A 17,473-nucleotide genomic window follows, 5' to 3' on the forward strand; every position below is an offset into this window, starting at 1 on the left:
GAGCGTGTTCCGATTGGAGCAAACCCCCGTGAGCCTAAACTCCATTGTTATGAAGAGCTGACTAATTTCGTCAGCTTGACAGGCGACGTCATTCCTTATGCAGGAACTGAGGAACAAAGATTTTGGAAAGTGTTCACTAGGCCTAGTGCGTATGTTTACTTAGGAAACCTTAAGTGAAGTACATGAAATTGCTTAATCCATCTAATATTAGAAAAAATACCATAGCAAAGTCTCATAATTTCACAGCTTTGAAACCAGTATATTTATATGGATCTATTTTTATCGCATTGGAAATTCCATATCTTCGATCACCGTAACCCGAGTGAGATTCGATAAATAATGTGATAATCAACATTAACATTGAATTCATTACTGTTTGATTCGCAACATGACAAAACACATTTAAACTATCAAATTTCTTGCCCAATTTAACCACTTAAAACGGTAATCCGGAAAATTCTAGGCAAGTTTCAAGAATTCAAAATCATCAAATAAAATATGGCGCCGCACGTAAACCAACACGAAACTAATACACAATATTTCTCAGATAACGGTATAACCGTATATAAAATATCATCGTGGTTCAAGAGTGGCGCCCATAAAAATTTATCAAATAAAGTTTAGAATTTCTATAAAAATAGGTATTTTTGACATACCGCATCCGGTTTCAATGCATATAATTACGCTCGTGCTGTTTCCTGCACAAAACTCGATATGGAAATTAATAGTATAATTTCTAATTAAAGTCTGGCCTAAGATTTCTTCTATAAATATAAAGTTTTATTTTCAAAGATTGACAGGGCCAAATCATGCAATTTTGGCTTTAGTCCTTTAAGATGAAAACATTTACAAAAGTTTCTGTAACAATAATTTCAGACCAATTATTCAAGATAGTGAATAAATGTATAAAGAACAGTCACATATTTCACAATCACTATATTAAAGTTTGATTTGTTCGAATATCATATTTAAAAACAATATATTTTTACATAGTTGATATGATAAATTTGCATTTGTAATAAAAAACACTTTTGTAAATTTCAAAATCAGATTAATATAAAATGGATCATGGTACAAATATTGTGATATGTATTTATTCAGAAAATAGGCTTATTGTCCAAGTCCCAATGAAGATCTCATCTAAATGTTCAAAAGAACTCATCTGCAGCCTTGGGTTTGTCTTTGTCTTTTATAGATCCCCAGTTCTTGTTTAGACGAGTCTATTTCTTCTTGTCAGACAAATTTCTATGTATGTTTTAAAGGAGTTGCTTTCCTATGAATATCGGCATGTCAAGAAGCCCTCATCATCTTCTTCATCGCTTGGCATCATTCCATTATCACACTTGGATTTTTTAAAATTTGTAACCTTTTTCTTCTTCCCTTCTGTCCACTTTCTTTGGAAATGGTCTATTTCTTGGTTTCTGTAATTAAAAATGAAAATTTATATTTATACAGAAAATAAAAACTGTACTATACTTGGAACAGGCATGGGTTGTTTGTTTGTTTTATGTCCCACCGAGAAATTTTCACTCATATTGAGACGTCACCGGTTGTAGGTGAAGTACCACAAATTTAAACATATGCATAACGCTTATGGACGTAGTAGTGAGGGTTATTCAACATGCCAACGCCTGCCCCGACATGGGACCTCTTTTTTAAAGGTCATATCCGAAAGACCCGTGATTCTCACTTCAAAATCCTGAGCATTTGGCAAAGGAGCAATCACTACCTATGATTACATCTTAGGTTTGATATGGCCACGAGCGGGGCTCAAATTCACCACCTCCCGGTTACGAGACAAACACTCTACCACTGAGCTACTGCGACCAGTCACAATTACTCAAAAATGTAATCGATCAATAATCAGCTACTTAAAGCAATTTTGTGTAATTGATTACTAATTGAGTATAGTCAATTTTGCCCTGTGATCGATTGCAATAGATTACATGTACTTTAGAGGATGTAATTGATTAGTTACTTTAGATTTTTTTATGTGTACATGTATGTAAAAATAAAAATGGTGACTATCGTATGTTAATAACTTTAATATTAAACATATACACAACTCAATGTGCATTGCATCAAATCTTCCAGTTATATTCAGATGATTGATTTGTATTGAATTACTTTGAGAGCTTGTAATCGTTAAAACAAAGAGTATTTTAACCATGTACCTGTCCTCCTTTATTATAATGTTGTCTTATTCCAAGTTACTCTTGTAAATCAAATTTCAGTTGAACTGAAATAAAAATTTGGAGTAATATTACATATATATACTGGTATATTAGATGCATACAGATAAATATGACACATTGTTAGCCTGGGCAAGATCAAAAGTTCAATGTCTGATAAAAAAAAAATTCACAGTTTTGACCCAAATTGATTATCATGCAATAACACAATAGTACTAAATAAGACTATATACATTTTCTAATTCTTATTTTAAATATTCATTAAAATGTAATAAATGTTATTTCCAAATTTTCAATGAGTCACTTCAGTCCTCCTCACTTTCTTCCTGCTGAAGTGCTGCAATTATTCCTGTATTATAATAAATAGAATAGTGGATGAGTGACCGAAACTTGTGGGAGTTTTTACCCCCTTCCCTCCCCCAAACTATTTCAATTAAGATTTTCATAAGACATTGAGCTTTTCATCTTGTCCCTTAACTTGCTAAATTACAAAATAAAAACTAATGGTTATTTTTTAATGTTTACCTTCATTATACCAAGACATTGGACTTAAATGTAATAAAGGAAAAGAGGAAATCAAATGTATGAACGAACCAGTAATCAAACCTGGGACCCCTGCATTACTAGTCAGGTGCTCTAACCACTGAGCTACCTAAGCCGATATGCATGGTCCATATAGCTTTAACTACTACAAATATTTACTTTTCATTACATATAGAATATCAAATTCAAAAGTTACCTCACTGAAGTGCTGAGTAGCTCCACTCCCTTTATTTTTCAATATTTTAGTTTGTGGTGGCTATTGAAAAAAGAACCTGTTAATAGAAATTGAAGATGCGATAATATTATATGATGATGAATATTTACATTTTTCCGCAATACGGCTAAGAAGTAAGTCAGTTATTAGTCCATTGTTTCGCTTGTACTTGCACTATATAGAATTCAGAGGCGGATCTAGAAAATTTTCACAGGGATTTAAATGTACCTTTTTCGTCCCCAGAGGAGATAATGACACATAATAAATTAATTTACATTTTTGTTAAAAATATTCAACTAAAGTGGGGAGCACCACCATTCCAGATCAGCCACTGTACATGCAAGATAATAGTAATACAGAACTGTAGTGGAAATGGACAGAAAATGTATGAGTAAACTCGGATTAATCAATCATACAATGTACTTATACCAATCCACTATGTAATACCAACCCTACGTTAACACGTCCTCTGAAAGGAACTAACGTTCGACATATAACCAATACTATACATGTATTAGACTGTCAAAAGTCTTTGTTACAGTGAGTAACTCTCCTTTCTAATAGTAATAATAAGTGCTTGTTTACAAATAGATGTCAGCTACCTACCTGGTCTCCCGAAGTCGATCGATGGAAGTCTCCATCTCAGTAGATAAAAACCCCTTTCTGTGTCTTCTTTCCACATTTTAATAAACAGCGCAATTCGCACAAAGCACGTTTTAAATTGATTGGTTCTCGGAATCTGAATTCCAATGCACCAAATATGGTGAGGTAAACAACGTAGTTGCTAACTCGTTCAAATATTAATTCGATGAATCCAACAAAAGTTCAGATCCATGTGAGATTCAATGAGGAGTGTTGTGGGGAAAAGATTGGGATGATCCAAATTTATATCATTTAGACATTTTATAAGATCTTACCGAACTTTCACAGGAATATGCAAAAGTATTGAATTAAATTGAATAATAAAATAATAGACCGAATTACCAAAGGAATGAATGTGATTACCGGACCGAAATGCATCATGGGGATGTAAACAAGATAATCCGCCAAAATGGGAGAACAAAGACAAAGGGAGAAAAGTAAGTAAAATAGCTTGCTATTCCATAATGCTACTTTTTATTCTTTGATATGAAGCTTCAGATCCTTTGGGCCATATTGCTTCACAATCTAACTGATTGTATTTGTGGGCCTGTAGATAAAGGGAAATACTGACCCCAGGATCATGAGCATGTGGCCCAGGCTATGCCGAACTTGTATATGGCCTACTTGCATTGAGCGATTGGTGCTAGATGTAAACGGTGTACACACTCCGTGCCTAGAGCGTCTGAGACGTGTAATGGGCTCAATGTTTCTGTGACTTGTGACTGAGTGCCAACTTGTATCAACCTAATGTGTGGTTATTTCATCAAGGGCGGATCTAAATTTTCAAAGTTGCAGGCAGTGAGGCTCCCTGAGAGGTGAGTCACACTTTAAAAAAACGCAGCAAGGGTGATGACATAGTACATATATATTAACGACACCAATTTATTACTTAAACTTTAGAATAGTCACTTATGGTCTCCTATCATCAGCTGATCATGGATATGGCAGTGAAATTAACCGGTGTATTATATATGTATAGTACTGTTACATGACCACCTGATATGCATATAGGTAGTAATTCTATTTATTATGGTTTGGTCATAGTCGTGAAGACAGCCAGTTTGAAAGAAGTACACGACTGTTGTGTATGTCGCCACATTCATATGAAATAAGTACGCGACGGTTGTGCAAATGGCTGAAACAAAATTGGTAAATGACAGCCAAGCGAGTAGCCAATAGACATCATGTGCCCAACAGTTGGGAGAATAGCTCACAGATCATCATCTTTACAATAGCTACATTGTGGTTAGGTGAAAAGAATTGATGATTTACATTTTACAGTCATATGAAGTTGTATGTTTACTTTTATCATAATGTCCTTCTCAGTAAAATGGAAATTATCAAGTAAAAAGGTGCTGTTTTATTGCAGTGCCAGAGATCATACATGCATTATGGCCCGTCAGTCCTGAGACTCGCAAACTAGTGTGTAAGAAAAAGCATCTGATCCAACAAGAAGATCGTGTGGACACTGGCAGAGTTGTCATTTTGAAATGGGTGAGAACTAAGTATCATATTTCAGATGCACAGTGTATTCTCTGCAATACATATATTTTACAGTCCAGTCCTCAAATGTTAATTCTAATTTGTGTATATTGATAATGCTCCATAAATAATTTATGGTTCATATTATATATGTCATGGGGTTAAAATACAGTGGTCCAAGGTCTCGGATCTGAAGTTTATGGGGTGGACTAGTTAATTTGCACCCATCATTTGCCTCCAGTAGTCCGTCAGACCAGCAGTATCAAGCAGAAAAAATATTTTAAAAGTATAACAATAAAAACATTTTGGAAGGAATGATTGAAAGCAAATTGAATGTGTTTTATGAAAGTGAATTTAACGAAATTCTCGGACTAGTTAAAGATTAGAAGTTGATTTTTTTTTACTTAAATTTTTTTCTTGAACAGTTATCTGCCCTTTAAAAAATAAGAGCGGGAAAAAACCCAGATTTTCTAAATATTTCTGTGGTAAACTATTAATTTGAAATCATATTCTGATAAAAGAGTAAGTTTGTGCAACTTTTTACCAAAATATCTGGATGAAAGTCAAATCGTATTATAAATTATTTGAATGAAATATGATTTTCCCACAGACTACAATGTAAACTTTAAGGCGTGATTTATCGGTTAGTAATCAAAATTTTGAAAAATCCCGTGGTAGAATATTTTGATTTTACCAACCCTTCAAAATGATACAAAGGTAAGAAAAATCCCACCATCCATTTATTAGATACAAAATAGATCAGTTATGGATGGTCTACCTTAAAGTTATGGACTAGTGAATCTCTCAGATCAGTGAATGTTTTAGGAAAATCTAAATAGCTGGTCCTTGTATACTATATGTTTATTAGAAGATAATTGTAAGGTGGTATCTTATTTCACAAAATTGAAGATTTATGTTGAAACATGTATATCATTGATCATTAATGTATGTTATATATTTTTCAGCAACCAATGCCCTCAGAAGATGCATACCAGAACTCACATTGGAGATACTTGATAGCAGAAGCTTTGGATAAGAGTTGCCTTGGAGATGATTATTGACGAAATACCTAGTTTTTTGAAAAAAAACAATGCATTATAGGAAATACAGAACGTAAATTAAGTCACATTAGCACTATATTGTACCTTTTTGTTAGACACTAGACAATTTTTCAGAACACTTGTTTTTTGTGAAGTGAAGCACTAATGTATGTTCATGTGAAGTTCATCGCAAATGATCATCTGACATATTCTGATATAGTCGACATTTAACAATTGTTTCTGTTGAGTCTGTTAAATTATATTTACAACAACAGTAATCTCATAAGATAAATTCACGATCCAGTGATCGAACCACTAGACCGTTACAATGATATGTATTTTTGCTATGCATACATTATGTGATATTATGTTTATGGATTCCTGTATTTTTGGAAACACAGTTGGCAGTCTAGAAAACATAGTTTTATGCATAAATGTTTCGGGCAAGGACAACATATATTCACAAACGCGATTCATTTACTTAACGTAAGGCACTGTTTTGACTTTATCACGGCATCATGTACATGATACCGCTTTGTGAAGTCAGCACACACTTTTTCAAGTGTGAAGCTTGACACATAGAACACATGATTTTGACACAGCCACTTCATCACCAAATACACAATACCGCTTCGTGAAGTCAGCACACATTTGTTCAAGTGTGAAGCTTGACACATAGAGCACATGGTATTGACACAGCCACTTAATCACCAAATACACAATACCGCTTTGTGAAGTCAGCACACACTTTTTCAAGTGTGAAGCTTGACACATAGAGCACATGGTATTGACACAGACACTTCATCACCAAATACACAATACCGCTTTGTGAAGTCAGCACACACTTTTTTCAAGTATGAAGCTTGACACATAGAGCACATGGTATTGATACAGCCACTTCATTACCAAATACACAATACCGCTTTGTGAAGTCAGCACACATTTGTTCAAGTGTGAAGCTTGACACATAAACACATTAAATTTATCCAATATACATGTTGATACATATTCATATTTTTTTTTTTTTTACATTTTTAACATAACATATCCACCTTCATGATTTTGTTCATTATTGGCACACTTTTTCATGCAGTGCTTTTTTGTTATTTTATCTTCCAAAGCTGCAATGTACAAATATTATTTCCATTTTTTTAAAAACATATTTTACCTGGTATTTGTATAATCCATATTCAAATTTAGTATTAAAGTTTAAAAAATGTCTGCTAATTTTTGTAATTGTCACAAAAGCATGAATGAATCTTTGTTATGTGGTTTCACCATTTTGAATTCTGTTGTTTTATTGAATATATGTACTAAGTAAATATACAATGTTCAAATAATTGACATGAAATTGGTGTAAAGTAAATATATACTATGTTCAAATAATGAAGATGCGCAAGTAAATTATAACACTGGTGTATCGGAAATTGAAATAGGTGGATAGAGTGAAAGTGATGTTATCTATATAAACATGGTGTGAAATCTAGTTCATAGTAATCCCCTCACAATTCATTGCAAGAGGGGATATAGCGGGTGAGTGTATGTCAAACACTGATCTTGTAGACATCTACAGGTCATATTGTTTGCTCGATTGATTTGATACTTCATATGTAGCTTTGTAATCAAGAGACTTTAAAAATCTTCTGATGAAGAACCAATGAGCCAGAAGAGCTGAGATTTACACGAAAGCTCCCTGACATAGTGCAGATTTACGTTTGTTAAAATCATGGCCCCGGGGGTTGGATGGGGCCACAAGGGGGATCAAAGTTTTCCATACAAAAATATAGGGAACATCTTTAAAAATATTGTCAAAAACTACTGGTCCAGGAAAGTGGAAATTTACATGAAAGCTTCCTGACATAGTGCAGATTCAAGTTTGTTCAAATCATGGCTTCCGGGGATAAGTTGGGGCCACAATAGGGAATCAAAGTTTTGAATAGAAATATATAGAGACAATCTTCTCAAGAACCATTGGGCCAAAGATGTTAACATTTACATGAAAGCTTCCTGACATGTTCAGATTCAAGTTTGTGAAAATCATGGCCTCCAGGGGTAGGTTGGGGCCACAATTGGGACTAAGGTTTTACATGCAAATATAAATGGAAACTCTTCAGATATGGGCCAAGGTGACTCAGATGAGTGATGTGGCCCATGGGCCTCTTGGTTTTTACTGTAGAATAATTTGAAGTTCATACATTAGTATCAATATGACGGGATTGAAAAAGTGGATAAATAGATATGAAAATGCTGATCTACCAAATGAAGGCATATGTGTACACACACAGATATATATATATGTGTGTGTGAAATTGCGCATAGTCCTACCCTAAACATATCGTATAAGGGACATTTCCTACGGATGGAAATTTACGATTCGATCCAGAAAAGGTAGCAGAATTTATTCTGCGGTTTTATTACATTTCTATCTCTTTAGAGAGAGAAAGTGCGATACTTTTTGTGGATTTTCTTTATCCGCAAGAATGGACAACTGCAGAAAATGCCCGTTATATGGTTTATTATGATAGAACCTAAGTACATAAATAATTGTATTTTAGTACTAGTAACGGTCGTCTTTCCGTAAAGTTTGTAAACAAACATGACCTTTACAAATTTACGTCTAGTAAAGGTAATCTACTGATGACCTTTAAAGATTTACTTTCTGTAAAGCCAATGCAAAGATGAACTTTACATATTTACTTTAAGTAAATTTAATACAAAAGATGAACTTGCTTTTGAATCACCTTTAATGAAATTTACAACTGCAGTAAAGTTTTCTAAAGCCGTTTTTTCAAGCAGTGATGGTTGGTAATAACATATGTCGTTGCCATTTTATGTATATTGAAGAATAATTTTTGACCCTTGTGTTATGTTGCATAAGTCTGTAACTTTAGTCCCCAACACCGTACCTTACGTTTGTCTATAAAGCATTTCATCAAAATCATAAACTTGTTCTCTAACATTATACATTTTAAAATAGTATTTGTCTAACTTTCATTTTTTTATTCCTCATAAGCGTTTAGTAAACCAGAAAAAATAAAAACAATTCGATAGGTTATATGAAGAATATGTTCTGGTTCCAGCTGACAAACTTTGTAGCAACATTGTTTTTGTTTGGAAGGCTCATCATTCAACTGTATTCTAAACGAACTTGGCATTCATTACACTTTTCGTAATCGTACTTATCGTCCAACTGCCCTTTCAAAAGACGAAATTTTTCAAAATAATACTTCAGGTTTACATACATTTAAAACCTCAGCCAATGGAATGGGTGGATATGAGTTACCATACCTATACTGGATTGCTAACATTCACAAAACACCGCGCCCTATCTTTGCTCATCGAGAAAATATTAACAACTGTGAATAAATTCAAGTGTGCTGTGCCACAACATATGCTTGAAATTGTGTAAATTCCATGGATTATAAACAATTCTATACATATCAAATTTGAAATCGCAAAACTTTTTTCCAAATCAAGAGCATGAAAACATATTACTTTTTTAACGTTTGACACAGCCATTCCTCACGATACATTAGATACTGGACTATTTGGCACCAAAAACAGTTGATTCTTCAGTAAAAGTGGAAAAAAGAAATCTTCATATCTAGTGATCAGTCATCCAAAGAATTAGTTTGTTAAGCACCACTCTGATTTTACCCACAAGTACTCTGAAACTAAACGGGGAGCGTACAGTGAACAAACGGAGAGCGCACGGTGAATGCACGGAGAGCGCACGGTGAACGCATGATGCGCGAATGGATAAATGGTAAAGTAGAACGTTTTAGGAAATGTACCTGGTTCCAGTGCAGACAGCGCTGCAGTCTTGCAAAATATACTTCAAACAACTTGGTTTTCTGTCTCATTTTTTTTCGAAACATGGTTCCAGAGTGTTGTGTTTTTCTCCAGTTTTTAAACTATCTTTGCATGCTGATGGACCACTATTAAAACGTTGAAGGTCTATACTTTTACAAAAAACATTCTATGGATGAAATAACGAACATTGATCAATGTCATAATCCCTATAAGTAATGCAAAATAGATAGTTGGGCAAACACGGACCCCTGGATATACCAGAGGTGGGATCAGGTGCCTAGGAGTAGTAAGCATTCCCTGTCGACCGGTCACACCTGCTGTGAGCCCTATATTCTGATCAGGTAAACGGAGTTATCCATAGTTAACACAGTGTGCCAAGAACAACCTAACAATCGGTAGGAAACACGTCAGAAATAATTTGACCCAATGATAGAATGTATTGACGAACTAGGTCGTTATAACGAATATAGAATTAGTGAAATGCTGGCTTCAATCGATACTATTGAAACATCTGTACCATCAACTTGTTTGCCAGTATCTTGCCTCGATTCAAAAACTGACCATACGCAGAACAAGCTCTTGTGTATCGAATCAATTAAGAGATATAAACACCATATGCAGGTGATAATGGATTATTGCTAGATAAATATGGGAAGTTGACGATGGAGAAGCTGAAATCATCCGGTTTGTCATACAGTTGAGTTGTCAGTTTGCTGTTAATGTCTACTTTCAATTGAATATCTAAGTATGAAGCAGAAGTGGACGACTCTGTGGTGTCTTTTATTTCGAGCTCAGAGGGATACATCGAATCGACATATAAATGATAGTTATTATTGTTAATAAACAAAACATCGATATATCTAAATATCAAATTGAAAGTGACAGGAAAATAATTTTTCTTGTTACTTTGAAGAACATATGGTGGTGAAGGGAAATTTGCATACAAGAACTGGTCCTCATTCTCCGAGTTTCGGTTGTAAATATAAAAATATATGGGAAAAATAAAAGAATCAAATATTTCTTCATGTGTCCTTATCCAGACTTTCTCTTTGTTTTTCATTCTAATCACTGCTGGGGTTGAGGAAGAGTCGTGGTGAGAACCTTAAGATTTACCGTTAGCATAATCATAACCAACTATATTTCCATTGATGACAATTTCAGTGATAAATTTTGACCCAGGCGTAGTCAAAATAGTCCATGTGAAGGAGTAAATGCCATCTGTTGGTGCTGTGAATATCCCCGTGTTACCGTTATAGGCGGATCCAGAGTTTAGAGTTACTTTCCCAAATACAACTACAGCCTGGCTACCGATATTTTGTTGATGGGAGGACATCCGTGCATGGAAAGCTACGATTCCTGTTTATAAATAGATTTAAGAGCCATTATCTGTAACCACTTAAATATTTATATAAGGGGTCCGGCACGCACTGTCACCGATTTTTTTCAAATTTGGCACATCGACTTAATCTGGCATAAGTAATGTAAAACCATCATAATTTGGTTGCTATGCAACCTTGTTGCCATGGTAACACGCGCATGCCCTTTGGGTCACAAAAGAGTCAATTTTCACATGAAAAATGACATTTTTTATTCAACTATGCTGGATTAAGCTGTTTCAGTTCTTATTTAATGATTATAAAATGATAATATATAGCATTTTTATTATTTAGTTTGATATTTAGTTAAAAGTTTGAATAATTCTGTTCTATTTTCATTCTGTCTGGAAAAGAGGGTCGTTTGATACATTCTGAAAAAGCTAATTTAGAGGCAAATTTGAATGATGGATAAAAATTCCTGCATTCAGTTTGAAATCTATAAATGCTTGTACAACATACATTAGATTTAGTACTATCATTGAACAATGAAACATGTTTGGGAATCTACCATCTAAGCTGTGTTTCCATGGAAACAACATTATGCATTTCGTCATGATATGACATTAGAGATTCATTTTTCAATGTAATTCAAAATACAATTTTCTATGTATTCAAAGTATATAATCTTAATAACCGACTGATACTGATGTTAGATTTTAAATTTTAACAAGTTTAGTATCAAAATTCATGTTGGTTGTCATGGAAACGAAAATTGCTATCTCTTTTCAAATTCGAAATCCATGCAAAATAAATAAATTTTTAGACCCCCCTCCCAAAAAAAATAAATGCTTGTATAGACAGATTCAACTGAAGTCAATGTTATAGTGATAAAATATTAATACTGATAGATAATTCATATTACATTGTTGCTATGGTAACAAAACATCACAAAACAGCAAACTTGATGTTCACATTCTTTTCAAGTAAATCTCATTTTGTAATACATCATGCATGTTCTTGAATCATAAAAACTCTTAATTTGTAACAGATAATTAAATCAATACATAGTTGTTGTTTTTTTTAATTTTTTTCTTCAAATCTGCATGATTTCTATTTGTGTATTGTACATGTATCAAAAATTGCATTGTATATCTTTAGAATTCATCAAAATAACTACCATATTTAAAAAATGCATTTTTGAATATTTCAAACTATCCTGTAAATTTGTTCACCTTGCCAATCGAATTAAGTCTGACATTGAAATTGAATCATTGATCTTAAAAATTGTTCAAGTTAAATAAACTAAATAGGATACATAAAGATTGTAATTAAAAATATCATTGATTCATGAGGAATTACCACCCCCACCCACCCCTATCCTCGGCGCTTAAATTACGGCATTTAAGCAGTGGGTTCCGATGATGAATATTTCATAATCGTATCCTATTATAAATGGTATACCTTTATTTTAGAATCATATATTACAAAATAGACAAGATAAACACACACAATCTTTTTCATTTTCTAATTTTGCGCATATATAGTCATCATAGCTAATCGTCTTCTCAATAGCATAAAGGCAACTAAAATATAATGTGATCTGCTGTCCTGATAGAAATTATTTCCGGTTGAATGAACCACATCCTTTCATATCCTTTGAGGCAACATAAGCATCAAACATACACTGATGCTTCTGACTTGACCCCCACCAAAATGGCAATATGACACTTCCTACAAAATCAATAAATAGTATTCATTTTAAGAGAAATACCAAGATGAATATATGCAAGCATATCAAAATCTTATGTCCCATCTAAAATGTACTACTTGTTCTCCCCATGTCATCTGCATCTACTACTACATGTGGCTGTACTATGTATTCCTTAAATTATGTGTTTGAAATCTTATTCAAACTCTTTTCTAACGGTAGGTAATAACTTACTCAAAATATATGTATTCTTATCTAGATTTAGTTTTATCTAAACTCTAAGGTAATTATATGACCTCAGTTAATCATCACATTGGTTAATTATAATATTCAAAACAGTGAGAATTGTTTTGCGGTGTTTTATCACTTGAGGACTTATGCGACGTTTCTCAATAATATATATCAATTTTCATGAATGTGCATTCTGTCTCGTTTCTACAAAAAAAATCTTGGGGTACGTCGTATTACCATGTCTGTTTTAGAGATAGCATACCGGTACCCAGTATTTTAATATTTTCTAATTGTTGCAATCAAAATTTATGTATTACAACAGGTTGTATATATAAGTACAGTACAAATATATTTTAGCAAAGAAGGGATCAAATCCAGGACCCCTGCATTAATATACAATATAGGTTATCTAATCGCTAAGCTACCCAGGCCGGTATATAAGTATAGTAATATTACTACAATATAAAATTTAAATTTATTTCCAAAATCATACAATAGCTCTTTGTATCGAGAAGATGGGAAAAAATCCAGAGAAAATGACAGAAATGTTGCTTGTATGTCCTTAATAAATACTTTTATTTTGTTTATAGTGGCATGTGTAAAATGAGAACAAAATCAAGCTGAACAGAAAAGAAAAAAATAGAGTAAATTCCCACGCATAGGCTAAGGTGTATCAGTATTGGTATTTCTACAATATTTCATTTCTGTTTAATTAATTGAATTTATTCATAGAATTGATAATTTTTTTTAAAGCATCATCAAAAGTAAAGAATAATTAATACATGGATGTCTAATAAACCTGAATAGTGTCCCCACCTCAATTCACTTCTCAGTTGAGTATCTGTACATGTATATCCCCCCAACCCCCGAACTAATACAAGTAGAAAAGATTAGAGATAAAATTCAATGTTATGACCCATTACTTTATTTCACGAAGGAGAGCTTATTCAATGTTTTGGCATGTATCAATGCAAAAAAAAAAAGAAAAAAAAAAAGAAAGAAAAATGAAAGGATCAATAGCTTAATCACAACAGGGCGTCTCTTTTCTTTTATGTAATTATATGTATAATAACGAAAGGTCATGTATTTTTCAAAATGAATAAATATCTATGATTTTTTTTTATGATTCTATTACTTCATTCTATTATAAAACAAATAATGATAACGATTTTGCATTTATTATCTCAATTATATCCTAGTCATACGATCCCCTACAGAATAAAGTGTGCTGCATTAGGCCTAAGTAAATCTAAGTACTGTAATGTGTGACGCCACAGTCTACATTTTGACGTCATATCAATACAACTGAAGCAGTGGCGAGTTGGAGGGTGAATATTTAGCACGCACGCACATCATATACATGTGTCATGCTATGGCAGATCTAGAGAAATACATAATTGTACACAATGTCTATGAAAACATTTGACATCAAATGATTGTGATCAAGTTGATTAATTCTAGACTTGTGAATTGATTTCAAAGTAAATAGAATAATTACCTGTATTACTAGAACACTGGTACTCAGAGATATGTCTCTCACACCTTCTTCTTTCGTGTGGGTGAGTGGAGAGAATATTTTGAATGCCACATGTCTTCGTTTAAACTTCTGTCAGCATGCAGTAAGACATTATCCCGCCATATTATTTGTGTTTCTATGTAATTGTACTGCCTTATCACGTTGAAGAGTTTCAAAGGGGAATAACTCTTGGTTACAGAATGCATTTCCCCCATAAATCATTCACTTTAACTTGTATGGAATAGGCAGATTCCCAACAGTTTTAGTTTAGATTTATGAAGAACATAAATTAGTTGTTTTAAAAACTTGTGTCACTTTATTTGAGATGGATGCAAATAAAAGTTATTAAGACATAAAAACCATTGAATTTAAACACAATTTTTCAGATTTGTTCAATTATAAAAATCACTTATATTATTCATTTTTTTTCTTAAATGAAAAATATGGGATCTGTTTTATAATTTAATATGAAAATTAGAATTTTAAGACTATTCATAATGTTTTATATTCAACTGTTGTGCCAAAACTACCAAGTTCTAGAAAATAACCAATCTTGATAAAAATTGTACCTGTTTCCATAGCAACCATGATCACTATCTATTTTTTAAATATATTTTCTTGAATATGTTATATAGGTGTTTAATTCAGGTGAGTTTCGTGAAAATCGGTGACTATGCGTGCGGAATTTTTTTAAGTGGTTACAGAGAATGGCTCTTAAGTGGGTAAAACATGAAGTTATGAAATGACACAGAATGGCTCAAAGGAAAATTGTTAATTAAATTGAATTAGAACAACGTTTTTGATTGCTTACTTGCAAATTTCAGTCAGGAATTCAACAAACCCATACCGAAATAAGTAATAAAGATATATTCAAATATATTTGTTCTTCTAAAAATAATCATATGAATACCAGGATATTTTCCTTTGCAACTTTTTCGTTCGTATCCCATTCCTCGACAAACGGTGTTGTATTTGTTGTATTTACTGATGAAGTCCTGTGTGTTCTCTTTTGCATACAGTTCAGTCAACATAACCATTAAGACCAATGTCACCATATGCATAAGCATTGGAACCCTGTGTAGATAATTGAGACATAAGATATATTATGTTCATGATTAATTTAAATAAATGGTAGGCGCATGCAGTGTGTTCCCTTTTGACGCATGTAGAATGTATCTTGTAATGTACATCACATCTCATTTACATTTGTATATATTTTACCTAATGTAAGGGGAGAACATTTTTTATGAAAAAAATAAATTGTATCGGATGGGATTCGAACCGGGTGCCGAGATGCGGTCGCGTGTGATGGACGATAGGGGTTAACCTCTGCGCCAATGAGACTTTGCAACTACGTAGATATTTTTGGTATTCTGTGTGTCTGATTATTATTGCAATATTAATTATAATTGACTTTTAAGAGTATTATATTTGATTAATTTTGGTAAAAATATCTCTTGGTGAGTTAAGATAATTTCATTTAATATTTTTCACACTTATAAAGACGGTCAGTGATTGATCAGTGTGTGTAATAATAGAACCTGCTATTGGCGGTATTTTTGCACGAGATACAGAACAACGAAGACGTGTCTGATGTTGTGTAAGTTTTTGGTGACATGTTTGTCATTTCCAAGTACACAATAACTTGTCAGTGAATATTTTGAGCGCATAGATTCACTATATCGTGTGTAAGGTATATAGGAAGGGGAATTCGATATTTAGCATTTTCTTTAATCAGACATATATGATTTTAGAACTAGGTTATAGCTTAATGTTTTCTATTTATACTTAATGGGAGAATATAATTGAGTTTTACATACATGTACTTCGGTGACACAACGGTGTTCGAGTTATATGTGTGTTTCAGTACATGTACAGTGTTTATTTTATTAATAGGTCTACATGTAGGTGATCAGTGTATTGCGTTGACCTTGACCTGTCGTGGTGGCCATTTTTGGGCCGGATATTGCGTGCCTTGTTTAGGTTTGTGAACGTTGCGTATTCGCAACCTTTTTCTAATTTGCAATTGCAATGTGCTCATGTTGCTAATTATGCATGTTTATAATATATGTACTACATATGAATCCTTGTGTAGGAAATGTGTTTGTATATATGATTGAGGTCAAGCAAATCTTATACATTGGTTAAGTCACTAGCACAAATCGTAATGTGTTTTTATTTATTTATATTTATAGGAGCACTGTCATTGATTCATTGATTGATTATATTACACTACAACTGTGAATAAACGGTGAAAAGAACTTGTGTGTTACACTAAGAACAAACAACCTACAGACAGAGTTTCAAGCAACAAATGTGGCAGGTACGTCGTTCTGGCTTACATGTGATATATAATATTATGCTTAAAAAAGAAATTGATTTTGTATACAGAGGCAAATAAACATTAAATGATAAGGAAACGTAGATTACATCGTGCTATCAAATTAAATATACAATCATCTAATATGATTTTGACACAATATCTACTTTATAGCAAAGTAATGATATGGAATTTCATGTCTCTCAAAGTAAGAGTCGGATATTCCAGAAGATCTTATAACGCAGACTACTTATACACAACTTCATTTACAGCAATTAGGTTGTGTAAAATTGTAAATTAATAACAGGTGTGTAAAGAACAGCATTAAAGAACAAGATACGATAATGTACTTCTCTCTAAAACCCTCCACCGATATGAAAAAATGGCGTCTGATGTTGAAACTGAGAAAACCGAATTAGAAACGAATTATGGGAAACTGACGACATATGCCGATGA

At 33.1% G+C, this 17,473-nt stretch overlaps 1 protein-coding gene and 1 long non-coding RNA gene across 2 annotated transcripts; one reads left to right on the top strand and one right to left on the bottom strand.

Annotated features, from left to right (window-relative positions):
* Nucleotides 1-4,261: 4,261 nt before the first annotated feature.
* Nucleotides 4,262-7,365, top strand: LOC130053152 (uncharacterized). The gene is made up of 3 exons (XR_008801647.1): nucleotides 4,262-4,406; nucleotides 4,961-5,085; nucleotides 6,039-7,365. It is a non-coding gene; the product is annotated as an uncharacterized LOC130053152 (long non-coding RNA).
* Nucleotides 7,366-10,990: 3,625 nt separating this feature from the next.
* On the bottom strand, nucleotides 10,991-15,742 carry LOC130053153 (heavy metal-binding protein HIP-like). The gene is made up of 3 exons (XM_056159816.1): nucleotides 15,608-15,742; nucleotides 14,859-14,885; nucleotides 10,991-11,282 (listed from the first exon to the last, which is right to left on the bottom strand). Exons 1-3 carry the CDS (start codon nucleotides 15,732-15,734, stop codon nucleotides 11,029-11,031), a joined length of 408 nt encoding a protein of 135 aa, XP_056015791.1. The 5' UTR covers nucleotides 15,735-15,742; the 3' UTR covers nucleotides 10,991-11,028.
* Nucleotides 15,743-17,473: the final 1,731 nt, after the last annotated feature.

Source organism: Ostrea edulis, chromosome 3 (assembly GCF_947568905.1).
Source record: "Ostrea edulis chromosome 3, xbOstEdul1.1, whole genome shotgun sequence".
In the NCBI taxonomy this organism is placed as follows: domain Eukaryota; kingdom Metazoa; phylum Mollusca; class Bivalvia; order Ostreida; family Ostreidae; genus Ostrea; species Ostrea edulis.